This window comes from Lipotes vexillifer, unplaced genomic scaffold (assembly GCF_000442215.2).
Source record: "Lipotes vexillifer unplaced genomic scaffold, Lipotes_vexillifer_v1.1 scaffold1149, whole genome shotgun sequence".
Lineage (NCBI taxonomy): Eukaryota > Metazoa > Chordata > Mammalia > Artiodactyla > Lipotidae > Lipotes > Lipotes vexillifer.
The window spans coordinates 55,096-67,984 of record NW_006796238.1 but is presented as its reverse complement, the minus strand read 5'-3'; the positions used below and the strand labels follow the sequence as shown (position 1 = coordinate 67,984).

General features: G+C 39.5%; 2 protein-coding genes across 2 annotated transcripts in view; one reads left to right on the top strand and one right to left on the bottom strand.

The window, feature by feature from the left end:
• HEATR5B (HEAT repeat containing 5B) overlaps nt 1–9,314 on the bottom strand; it is an 86,088-nt gene extending 76,774 nt beyond the window's left edge. The window contains exons 1-4 of the mRNA XM_007468385.1: nt 9,174–9,314; nt 5,522–5,733; nt 1,927–2,035; nt 219–368 (exon numbers count right to left, since the gene is read on the bottom strand). Of these exons, the coding sequence (XP_007468447.1) occupies nt 219–368; nt 1,927–2,035; nt 5,522–5,733; nt 9,174–9,299 (597 nt within the window). The 5' untranslated portion in view covers nt 9,300–9,314. The remainder of the gene's footprint in view (nt 1–218; nt 369–1,926; nt 2,036–5,521; nt 5,734–9,173) is intronic.
• A 1,005-nt stretch (nt 9,315–10,319) lies between these two features.
• The window catches only part of GPATCH11 (G-patch domain containing 11), an 11,206-nt gene continuing 8,636 nt past the window's right edge, over nt 10,320–12,889 (top strand). Inside the window, exon 1 of the mRNA XM_007468383.1 lies at nt 10,320–10,403. The gene's annotated coding sequence lies outside the window, so the exon portion shown is untranslated. The remainder of the gene's footprint in view (nt 10,404–12,889) is intronic.

The window sequence follows — 12,889 nt, the reverse complement described above, 5'->3', positions numbered from 1 at the left end:
AAAAAAAAAAAAAAAAAAAAAAGCCAGGCCAAAAAAAAAAAAAAAGCACATACCACCTGATTCCATTTTATATATAATTCTAGAAAATGAAATGAAACTAATCCATGGGAACCAAAATCATGCCACCTTATTTTGAAACTTTCAAAGAAAAAAAAAATCATTGACTGTTTCAGAGCAAGCAGGATAAGGAGAAACATTATAAACAGCGGAGTACTAACCTTGGCAACTGCACATCGAACAGCCATTGACCTGTCAGTTAAGAGAGACCTGGCATTCTTATAAATATCACGATGACAGGAAGCTGCTGCACCACCCAGTCCATTTAGAACTTTCTGTAGACTCACTAAGATTTCACTTCGCCCTTGAGACTAGAAAAGAACATAAAGCAAATTCTGTGTTTAAGTAAGAACATACCAAAAGACAAAAGTTCTCTGGGCCTAATGGTCTTACCTCTAAACATAAACAGTTAAGTAATGAAAAATAAAAAAGTATTTTAGAACGTACCTGAAAGGTAAAAATAATTATTAACTTCAACAAAATAATTATTTGAGAAATTAGGTTACAATAAGTAAACATATTCTTGTTTCCATGATCTGTTGAAGTGCAAATAATGAGAACATGACAAATTCAAAAGCTTCAATATAATACCTCAAGGATCCAAGCTTTCAGAATGTGAAAAGTTAAGTAAAAAGTACTTAAGAATATAAACCATCTAAAAGAGGAAGAAAACATCCAACACATTTTAAAAACTTTCTCACAGATATATTCCAAAGTATCAACTTCTTGAGACTACTCTGAACTCTTGTTTTTATACTCTTATTGTGCTTGATTCATATTTCTGATAGTATACTTATTCAAACATAGACTTCTCTCACTAGACTGTAAGCTCTTTGAGATCAGGGAGTAGATCTTTTTATCTTTATATGCCTAATGCCTGAGAATATGTCCTCAATTCTTGCTTAATAAATTAATAGACAAAGAGTTCCCAGAAGAGGTGTTGTCCAAGAAATCTTTAGCTTTCCTAGACAAAGAATTAGACTATGAGACCAGTGCTCGGTCTATTTTTAGTTAACCCCAAATGAACAAGGAATTTTCAGAAGTAATACCAAACTGACATGACAAAACAGAACTATTTTTACTTCATATTAGTTGCTGTGGATTGAATACTGTCCCGCCAAAAGATGAGTTCAAGTCCTATGCCGTTACCTGTGAACATGACTTTATTTGGAAATAAGGTCTTTGCAGATGAAATCAAGTAAAGATGAGGTCATACTATATTAGGACCCTTATCTTTATAATAGAAGAATTTGATATCCTTATAATAGACCGGTATCCTTAAAATAGCAGAATTTGGACACAAAACACAGATGCATAGGGAGAACACCATATGACAATGGAGACAGAAATTGGAGAGATACCTCTGCAAACCAAGGAATACCACCAAAGCCAAGGACGGTCAGCAACAACCAGAAGCTAAGAAGGCTTGGAAGGACTATTCCCAAGAGCTATCAGAGGAAGCACAGCCCTGCTGATACCTTGATTTCAGACTTCTAGCTTCCAGAATTGTGAGACAATAAAGTTCTGTTATTTTAAGCCACCCAGTCTGTGGTAATTTATTATGGCAGCCGTAGGAAACTAATACATTAGCTATGGCACAAAAAATAATATGGCAGTACAAAAATATCCCTAGGGCTAAATAAAATAATACATAAACCTATTCTTTGTCAAGGTAAAGCATTCTTTCCCTTCTCCCTGAAATATGAGGTAATGTACATTAAAACAAGGGGCAAGTAATATTTTTTTGCAAGTAATAATTTTAAATTACCCTCTTGCTAAGCAATGTAAAAAAGGCAACATATATTTTTAACTAACATCTAACTCCCACCACAGGCAAAACATTTAAATAATATTTGTTGTAAAACTTACCTCTGCACTTTTCAGAGATTTCAAAAGATTATTTACTGTTTCTGGAAATGCACTGCCTAACATTCTCCCCATTTTTTCATAAAATGCTCCAACACAAGCCACTGCAGCCCTGTAAGAAGTGACATTTTCACCAGTCACTATTCAGATTAATAATTTTATAATATTTTTCTTATTTTCAGAAATCAATTTGTATTTGTGCAGGACACTTTTGGCCACAAATCCTTAATTTTCAAGAACACCTTGTTGATTCTTGGCTATCATCAAAATGTCTACAAATAATAAATGCTGGAGATGGTGTGGAGAAAAGGGAACCCTTCTACACTGTTGGTGGGAATGCAAACTGGTGCAGCCACTATGGAAAACAGTATGGAGGTTCCTTAAAAAACTAAAAATATCGCTACCATATGATCCAGCAATCCCACTCCTGGGCATATATCCTGAAAAGATGAAAACTCTTAACTCGAAAAGACAGAGGCACCCAATGTTTGTAGCAGCACTATTTATATTGGCCAAGACATGGAAACAACCTAAGTGCTCATCAAGAGATGACTGGTTTAAGAAGATGTCGTGTAAATATACAATGGAATACTACTCATCCATAAAAAAGAATGCAATATTGCCATTTGCAATAACATGGATGAACCTAGAGAATATCATACTAAGTGAAGTAAGTCAAAGATAAATATTATATGATATTACTTATATATGGAATGTAAAAAATAATACAATGAACCCAATAGACAAAACAGAAACAGACTCACAGACACAGAAAACAAACTTATGGTTACCAAAGGGAGAAAAGGGGGGAGGGATAAATTAGGAGTATGGGATTAGCAGATACAAACTACTATACATAAAATAGATAAGCAACAAGGATTTATTGTACAGCACGGGGAACTATATTCGATATCTTGTAATAACCTATAATGGAAGATAATCTGAAAACTATATATACATATAAAGCTGACTCACTTTGCTGTATACCTGAAACTAACACAATATCATTAATCAACTATATTTCAATTTAAAAAAATTTTTTAAAAAGAATACCTTGTTTATTCTGTATAATTGTAACAGATACTATGGATAATCAAATTGTATTCTTGTTAGGAAAATAAGAGAATAAACATATATTTACATAACAAATCATACCCATCCTTTGGAAAGAAACCCAACCTTTCCTTTTGAGGACTTTCCAAATTATGTCCATCCACAATGATCCCTCTCTTCTCTCATTATACGTAAAATGTCAACCACTCATTCTGACAAAATTATATCGTTTCCTGTGTTGCAACTTGACCATTTTATATGTCTATATCTTATCCTGCCCTGCCAATGGAAATGCACCAGAAACAGAGAAGGTTATACGTTTTTGTATTGCTCACAGTGTCTGCCTCTTAATATATAAATAATAATAAGCAATTACTTGTAAAATTTAATCTAAATGGGTTTAACAGAACACCTGACTACATAGAAGAAGAAATCTAACAGCAGCTCATCTCTTCCCATGGTAGGGAAATCACCCTACCATCATTCATGTAAACAGTAAATAAGTGAATAGCTCTGAGCTTAGCTCAGTGGCAGGAGCTGGGCATAAAGGTGTATCCTCTGGAGTCTGGCAGATCTGTACCTAAATCCTAGAACCTGTCACACAATAGCTATGTGTCCCGAGCAAGTTACTCTGAGGCTGAGAGAGATTAAATATAGTTTACTATTGTACAAGCAATTAACAGTAGAATCAGGGAATCGACCTTCACTTCTTTGACTCCAAATCCCATGCTTTTTTCAATCTCTATAGGCTGATAACAAAGCTAAAAATGACTGAGGTCACCTGCCAGAATATATTAGTGAATTCCTAAATAGAACCCATGAATCCACTGGAAATACGTATGAATAATATGTAATATGTAATAAAGTCTACTTAGCCAGAACTATAAAATTACATGTGGATTTGCCAAGTGGTAGAGAACAAAATCACTAAACTATTAACATAGCTTCAAACGCCAAAATAATCTGGAAAACACTAATACACTCTAATCTCGTCTAAAACTTTGGAGAGCTACATCTATCCCAAACAACACAAAACTTAATCACAACATATCTATGTTGTTGAAAACAGACCTAAAAATCAATGTCTGCGTTCAGAATAATTTCTCCATTTCGTCTAAGCTATTATACTGGCCCTGGCTCCTTGAATGTTGGTGTTCTAAAGTTGTATCCTTGCTATCGTCTCTTCTCACACAGTACTGTAATACTCTTCCTAGGTAACTTTATTCATACTAAAGGGTTCAGCCTACTCTTAAATCTTCATTCTCTACTCACCAAAATGACATTCTCAGCTCAGGTCTCTGAAATCCAGACCAGGATTTCCAACTGCTTACTACACACTGTCACTTGGATATTCCCACTTGGACTCCAGATTCAGCATGCCCAGAATTAGACTCATCATTTTCCCCTCAACTTATTCCCCCCACTGTTTTGTATCTTTCTGTAAGCACTGTAAATAAGGTATAAATAAGCCACTTCTGTTTCCAATTATCAGTTTCCTTTGTCTAGAAAATAGGTTAGCAAACCACAGCCTGCAGGCCAAATCTGGCCCATCATCCAGCCTGCCACCTGTTGTTGTGAATAGTTTTATTGGTACGCAGCTGTATTCATTTATTTACATACCATCTATGGCAGAGTTGAGTAGTTGCAACAGAGATGATACCCCACAAAGCCAAAACTATTTACTATCTGGCCCTTTCCATAAAATTTGCCAGTCCATTACCTGTCACATCCATCTTCCCCTTTTCCCATCTTAACACCTTACCTGACTCATTTCCATATTTCCTTCCTGTATGGTTGATCTTCTTTGGCTGATGCTTCTTTGAGAAGGCTTTGTTGACACTGCTCTCCCAGTCACACCACAGCTAACTTTATTCAGGTGTTACTTTCCCACCCACAACACTCCTCACTACTATAATAACTCCTGATTTTCTTATTTGACTCTTTCACAGGATGCGTCCCTACGCCATTATCCTCAAAACTTGCTCTGAAAATGTCTGCCCTTGACCCAGACCACAGGTATGGGCTTGAAATTGGGTCAAGCCCTTAATTTAGGAGTCAGCAAACTTTCAGGCAAAATGGTCTCTGTCTCAGGTACTCAGTTCTGCCATTTAAGCGTGAAAGCAGCCACCGCCTAAATGAAGGAGCATGTCTGTATTCTAATAAACTTTATTTACAAAATAGGTGGCAAGCTGGATTTGGCCTGTGGGCTATAGTTTGCCCATTCCTGCCTCAATCTCATCACCTAGAAAATCTTTACTTTTCTTTCCATCCCAGCCAAGAATATTATCTCCTCCCAAAATTACCAAAAGCCCCTGTGCAAATTGCTGACATCATACCAATTCTCTGTAGTTTGCTAAGAGTCCCAGGGGCAATGGAGCATATGTTGAAATAGAACCCCTTTCCCAGACCTACTTAGAGCTTTTATTGTCAGCAGCATGTCTCAGGTTCCATCTACACAGGGGTCTTTATGATCAGCAGGCCCTTATTAAGATAAATTACTCTGAAAAAACAAGTTTCAAGGATCAATCTCAAAGTAAGTACTTACAATTTTGTTGGTAAGTAGGCTGCAGTGTCATCTTTATTTCTGATAATGTCATTACATTTATCAAGTGTTTGAAAAACAGTGAAAGTATCTCCAATGCTATAAAGGGCTGCAAGATTTTTAGCTAACAATTTTCGCGTAGGTGGTCCAGGTGAACTACTTATTAATCCAGTTAATTGTTCAACAAGTTTTTTCTGTTTTTCCTTTACATCGGTCTGTTATTAAAAAATAAAGAACATCATCAGTTTTTTTCTTATACATAATTTTGTTACCTTTTAGTGAAAATTTAAAAATACTTAACAGTTAAGGCACTCTAATAATTAAAATCTATATTACATTAGGCATAAAACCATAAATGAGAATTTTCAAGATAAGGAAGAGTTCAGTAAAAAAATAAACCATTCTTTCCTAGATTAAATATTCTCCTCCAATTCCACAAAGTTAGCTGCCAATAAAAGTGACTACTCTATATCCAAAAAGTTTCCATGCTGACTTATTAAAAATTAAAACCAACAGTCAGTCAAAGGATGTAAAATATTGGGTGTATGGACAATTGACATCTTAGAACTCAGCTAGGGTCCCCTGTAAAAGCAAAGTCAGTAGTTCATAAAGTTATAGATCAGTAAAGGAAACCAAAAGAAACTCTGAAGAGCTCTAGGCAACAGAAGAAATATTCAGATCTACTCGTAATCAATGCTGAGAATTCATCCATCCATTAAAGAAATACTTATTGTACACTTATATGCCACGCACTATTCTAGGTACTGGGGTGCAAATGCAAGAGTGATTACAATAGACAGTCTCTGCCCTCATGAAGTTTACATTCTAATGGGGAGAAACAGAGTTTACCAAATAAACAAATGAATACTGTGAGTTCTTCCTGTTTTATACAGATTAGTAACAAAAAGGCATCTCTGAAAAGAAGTGAAGATGTGAGTTATGCAGATATCTGGGAGAAGAACATTCCAGGCAGGGAACAAGTACAAGGGCCTTGAGGTGGGAGCATACTCAGCATGCTTGAGGACAGCAAGAAGCCAGTGTGGCCGGTGCAAAATAAGACAGAGGAAGTAGCAGGAGATGAAGTCAGAATGATAGAAGGGAGCAGCTCATGCAATGCCTCATATACCATTGTAAGAACTTTGTATTTTATTCTCAGTGAGAGTCTGAGGCAGAGGAGGGACACGATTAAATGCTTTAACAGGGTCTTTCTGACTATTGAGCTGAGGATACTCTACAAGGTACATGGCTGGAAGCACGGTGAGCACTTAAGAAGTTGTGGCAATAATCCGACAAGAAATGAGGGTGGTAACTGGAAATAATGCGAAGTAACTGAATTCTGGATATATTCAGGGGAGAGAACCAATATGATTTGCTGATAAATATGATGTGGAGTTTGAGAAAAAGAAGGAAGTGAAGAATGGCTCTAAGATTTATGACATGAGTAACCAGAAGGATTATACGGTCATTTCCTGAGATAGAAAGCACTGGGGAAAGGACAGGTTTGAGACAGTGAAATCAAGAACTTAGTTTTAAATATGTTAACTTTGAGATGCTGTTTAGATATTCAAGAGAAAGAGGTGGAGTAGCTAGTTGGATATCTGGGAATCATTACTACATAGATGGCAGTAAAAATCATGAGATTAGATGATATCACTGAAGGAGTAAGATGTGTGTTTTTTTTTAAATAAAAATAAAAAAAGAGTGCCCAGGACTGAGAAAGAGCCAGCAAAAGAAAATGAGGAGTAACTAGTGAAGCAGGAGTAGAATTAAAAGCAAATAGTGTCTTGGGAACCACAAATAGGAAAAACTTCACACCAACTGTGCATCAACAGTAATGATAATTTATTTTTTAATTTGGGTGAAGGGTGTACGGATGTTCATATTATTATGCTTCATAATTTGGATATACTTTTTATACACTCTTTTGTATTTTTTAATTTCACAACGAAAAAAGGTATTTTGTGCTTTAAGATAGAGGATCAGCTATGTCAAAAGCTGCTGACGGCTCCATTAAAACAGAATACTGACTGTTGGTTTGGGCAATACGAGATCTTTTTCAGTGTAATGGAGGCAACAAATATCCAACTGGAGTGGGTTTAAGAGAAAACAGAAACTTCTAGTTAAAGACTGTAAATGAATCCATGCATTAACTCTGTCTCTCCAGAAACTAAAAGTATACTAAAGGGAAACCAAAAAGAAAAAAAAAAGCACCAATATAAAAGGGCAAAGAAAACAGAAAAAGAATCAATGCAAAATATAGAAGCCAGGTATCCCCAATATGGAAAGTTAAGAAGAGCCCCAACTTCCAACAGAGGACCCCTGAAAAGCTCATGTTTGTTTGTTGTTGCTCTTGTTTTGAGGCCCCAAATGCTTATGGAAGAGACAGTAAAGTTGTGCCTAGAAATGGAAGGAATGGTTGAGAGTCTATTTAAGAAGCTTTAAGACTCCCACATCTCTCTCCTCCATCCTGAACTTAGTGAGCTCAGGCACAGCTGTGGGCTGGGAAAACCACACTGAAAACAGGGGGATTAAGTAAAAGTTTAGACACTGAATGTTGAAGTCCCCAGCCTTCTCCCCCAAATCCTAGAACCTAGGCAGCTAGTCATATACCCTAGGACACTAGAGTAAAAAAGTCTCTTATAGGGAATGACTAGCTCAGAAAAACCTAAAGGGGTTCCTCAAAGAATTGGACTAGTCTATGGCGAAGCACACTTCACCCTGACCAGAAAACTTTTACTACTCACTCTAAAATTTGAGCAGACAGCCAAATTTTCCTCAGATGTTTGAGGAAAGCATCTAATTTTAAAGACGGCATCTAATTTTAAAGACAGAAAATAAACACAAATAATGAAAAGTAACTTGGGTGAAAAGATTGTGAAGGAAGAAGGAAAAAGAAAGAAAAGCCTATTATTAACTCTTCAGAGAGACAAGCGAAGATATTGGAATTGCTACACAGCACTGAGGGACCACTTGATGTTGGAGATAATGAATTTAAAGTGACAGCAGTCGGGGCTTCCCTGGTGGCACAGTGGTTAAGAATCTGCCTGCCAACGCAGGGGACACGGGTTCAAGCCCTGGTCCGGGAAGGCCCCACATGCCGCGGAGCAACTAAGCCTGTGCGCCACAACTACTGAGCCTGTGCTCTAGAGCCCGCGAGCCACAACTCCTGAGCCCGAGTGCCACAACTACTGAGCCTGAGCTCTAGAGCTCGCGTGTCACAACTACTGAGCCCGTGTGCCACAACTACTGAAGCCCGTGCACCTAGAGACCGTGCTCTGCAACAAGAGAAGCCACCGCAATGAGAAGCCCGTGCAAGACCCAACGCAACCGAAAATAAAAATTAAAAATAAATAAATTTATTTTAAAAAAAGAAGTGACAGCAGTCATATAATCATGTTTTTCTCCACTCACATTCAGATGTCCAGGTAGAAACATGAAGTCTCTATCCAGGCAATAAGCTGGATTTAAACGAGGCTTGGGTTTTGCCACAGGACAGAAAAGGACAGACAAATTCTTACTACAGTACAGTGTAATATTCTCAAGTTCCGCAAATGACTCACAACCTCCAAAACACAATGAGTTTTCTTACAAATCATGTACACATAATAGTCTTTATATATGTTAACCCAGCTAGAAAAAAAAAGTAATACCATACCTTGTTGGCAGCAACCAAGACTTTATCAAGAAATCGCAACCATTCAAAGATAAAAACTGGTCTCTTCGCTTCAGTGATTTGAGCCAAAGCGTCTTCATTCAGCAATAAACTGTGGGCTAACTCCATTACTGAAGTTTTAATTTCACACCTTAAATAAACAATTTTAAAATACTTGTAAGAACTTGTTAATATTAAGTCAAACTTAACACGTGTAATCACTAAGAAATGAAAAATAAGGCTTTACTTCTCATTTCATTTGGAGGAAACTTACATAACTTCCTTGAGGCAAAACCTGAGAACCTAATTTTAAAGGATAAGGGTGCAAACAAAAGCAAAGGGAAGTCATGCTTGGTGAGGAAGAATGAATAATGGGTTGAAAGGAAAATTAAAATAAATATTGCAAATAAGGCATTATTCCAGAAGGAAAATGCCTAGCAAAACACGTCATTAACCCATTCCATAAACGGGAAAACTGAAGCACCAAGATCAAACACCAGCCGGGCCTGACAACCCATCCTCCATTTTCCTCTTCCACTGCTCGGTGCACAGCACCCTTCCGCTTCCCCTGCTGCACCTGCCCCAGGAGGAGGTCAAAACGTCCCAGCAGACAGATCCCACACTGGAAGGCTCCGAGAGTCTTCCTACGGGGATGATGAGGTGGCGGCGGGAGGCCAGGTCCCCGCGGCTGAAGCTTCAGCGACAACGCCGGGCTGTCCAGGAACGCAGCTGGCAGAGGCCGCGCGCACTGCAGGTCCGGGTAAACCGGCTATTTGGAGGAAGGCAGCGCAGCGCCGGGCCCGAGGCCGTCTCAGGCCTCGGCCGGGTCACCCGGGCTGTCAACCCCAGGAGGCGGCGACTCGGAACCAAGTCCGGCGCCTGAAAAGGGCAAATGTTCGGGGGTGGGGGTGGTGAAGGGTCGGCCTCACCTCCTAGTCTGGCAAAGGTAGACGAGCTGAGCTCCACGGCTAGAAGAAGCCGCCAAGGGACCCGGATGCCCCGCCTCCCACACGTCTGCCAGCCGGAAGCGCGAGGAGAGCGCGTGCGCGGAAGGCTGATCCTGTGCAAGCGCACTTAACCACGTCCGCCTGGCCCCGCCTGCCTCCGGTTTCCAATTAACACTGGCCGCGGAAACACAGGTGGGAGCGAAGGCCCAGAGGTCCCGCGCAGGTTGGTGAGCGTCTGCGCAGCGCTAGCTTTCGCGAGCTGGCCTGGGGAGAGTAGAGCTGCCAGGTAAGGAGCTGTGGGCGCCTGGTGAAATGATGAAGGGCGGTGATCTGTGCACTGGCTGTGACTACCCATCACACCATCACCGATATTCCCACCCGTGAGTGGTCGCGTCTGTGGCACGCTTGCACCGGGGAGGGGCGCGACAGTGAAGGGATCAGCGGTCCCTGAGAGGAGTGATTGGGTCCGACGCGCTTCTTGTCTCCTTTCTACTGTACATCCAACTACTTAGTCCATCTCTCCACTTGGATGTGTAATGGGACTCTCAGTACATGTGAAGCAGCACTCTTATTGCCACCTCCCTGTCCACTATCTGCCAGAAAACAAAACAAAAACAAAACCTGATGCTACAGTCTAACCGCTCTCAAAAACTGGTAACTCCATTCTTCCAGGTATTCAGACCAAAAGCCTTTTAATAATCCTTGACATCGATCTTTCCCACACCGCCGCCAATCCAGCAGCAAATCCCGTTACCTCTATCTTCAGAATATACCCAGAATCCGATCATATCTCACCACTTACACTGCTGTCACTGTGATCCAAGCCACCGTCATTCTGCCAGGATTATCGCCTTGTGAAGTTTATCCTTATCCTTATAGGAACAGATGATGCTAAAGTGTAGTGTACCCATAAAAAGGGGGTTTAAAAAACCTGTAACCCCTCTGCATAGCACTTTAGAGCTAAGTAGTTCTCTTAAAAATAATCGAATCCTATTTGCAGTAGAAAGAGCTCTGAGACCTGGATTTTTTGTGGTTTTGAACAAGTCATTTAGCCATACTGAGTCTTAATTAAAGCAGGACTAACTGTCCGTACCTTACAGAGTTGTTAATGGTAATTAAATGGGATAAAAATGTTTCATACACTCGGTAGGTGCTAGATCATTATGTATAAAAATACTATTATTACAAATGAAGAATCTGAGGTTTAGAGACAGTGGGTGAATTACCACAAGTGCTGGATATAATCTTACATACTTTTAACTTATTGTATTATAATAAAAGGAAGATTAGGCAAAACGAAGCTGTAATGTTTAAGGATGCATGTGTGAGTGATGAAACCATAAGGAAAAGGAAGTGACTGGAAGGGGTGTGATAGGGTAGGGGACAGGGAGGGCTTCTGGGGGGCTGACAAGTTTCTATCTGCTGATCTGGGTGATGATTTCTATTATCTTTTGCTGTAGAACAAATTATTCTAAAGTTTAGCAACTTGAAATAACTATAATCATTTATTATCTCACAGTTTCTGTGGGTCAGGAGTTTGTTAGTGGTTTAACTTAGCCTGGAATTTAAGAAGTTGTAATGGGGACTTCCGTGGTGGTCCAGTGGTTAAGACTCCCTGCTTCCAGTGCAGGGGGTGTGGGTTCGATCCCTGCTTGGGGAACTAAGCTCCCACATGCCGCACCACGTGGCCAAAAAGTAATAAATAATCAAAAATTAAAATTAAAAAAAGAAGTTGTAAGGAAGATGCCCGCCCACAGTGAGCATCTGAAGGCTTGACTGGGGCTGGAGGATCCATTTCCAAGGTGACTCACTCATGTCACTGCCAAGTTTGTGCTGGTTGTCAACAGGAGGCCTCAGTTCCTCCTGTGTGGACTTCTCCATAGATCTGCTTAAATATCCTTACTATATAACAGCTGACTTCCTTCAGAGGGAGTGATCTAACTAACTTCAGAGTTAGAGTGATCTAAGAGCTGTAGTGTCTTTTGTGACCAAGAAGTCACACTCCACTATTTCTTCAATATTCTGTTGGTTACATAAGTCAACCCGTTCACTGTGGAAGGATGTTGAAAACCAAGAGGTAAAAATCACTGGGGGCCATCTTGGAGGCTACCACATGGTTACAAGAGTGTTTGCCTCATAAAAATGCACTAAGCTACACATTTATTTTATGCAGTTTTCTGTATTGATAGATTTACAAGCAGATTTTAAAAAAAGAAGACATGGCGACACAGGAAGAAAGTATTCTGTTACTACAAAATCAGAAATATAATTAAAGACCCTTCTTATCCTCATCATAGCTAAACACTGAAGATTTATGATGTTTGGGACACAGTGGTAGACAGTGGTTATACAGGGGACTTATCATTATGGTTTACAGCCTAGTTGGGAAGATATACATTAAAAATATAAAAACCAGTACAGTAATACTGTTTTCATCCAATGTAATTGTCCAGACTCTTGGTTACAGTTGACAGAACCCCTGTTCAAACAAGCTTAAATAATGACGAAACTTATCAGCCTGTGTAGCTGGGAAGAATGGTAGGTCATAGCATTAAAGAAAGAGCTGCAGGAATCAGGGCCTTGGAAACTAGGGTTGGAGACTCATTGCCTTTAGGCCTGTCTCTATCTGGCTTCATTCTGCAGAACAGGATCTCTTCGAATGGCCAAGAAGATGGCCATCCATAGCCCAGCTTCACATACTTCCAGTTTAGAAACCCCAACAAAGAGAGCTTCTTTTCCCTGCGATCCATATATTCGTATCATTAGGGAAAG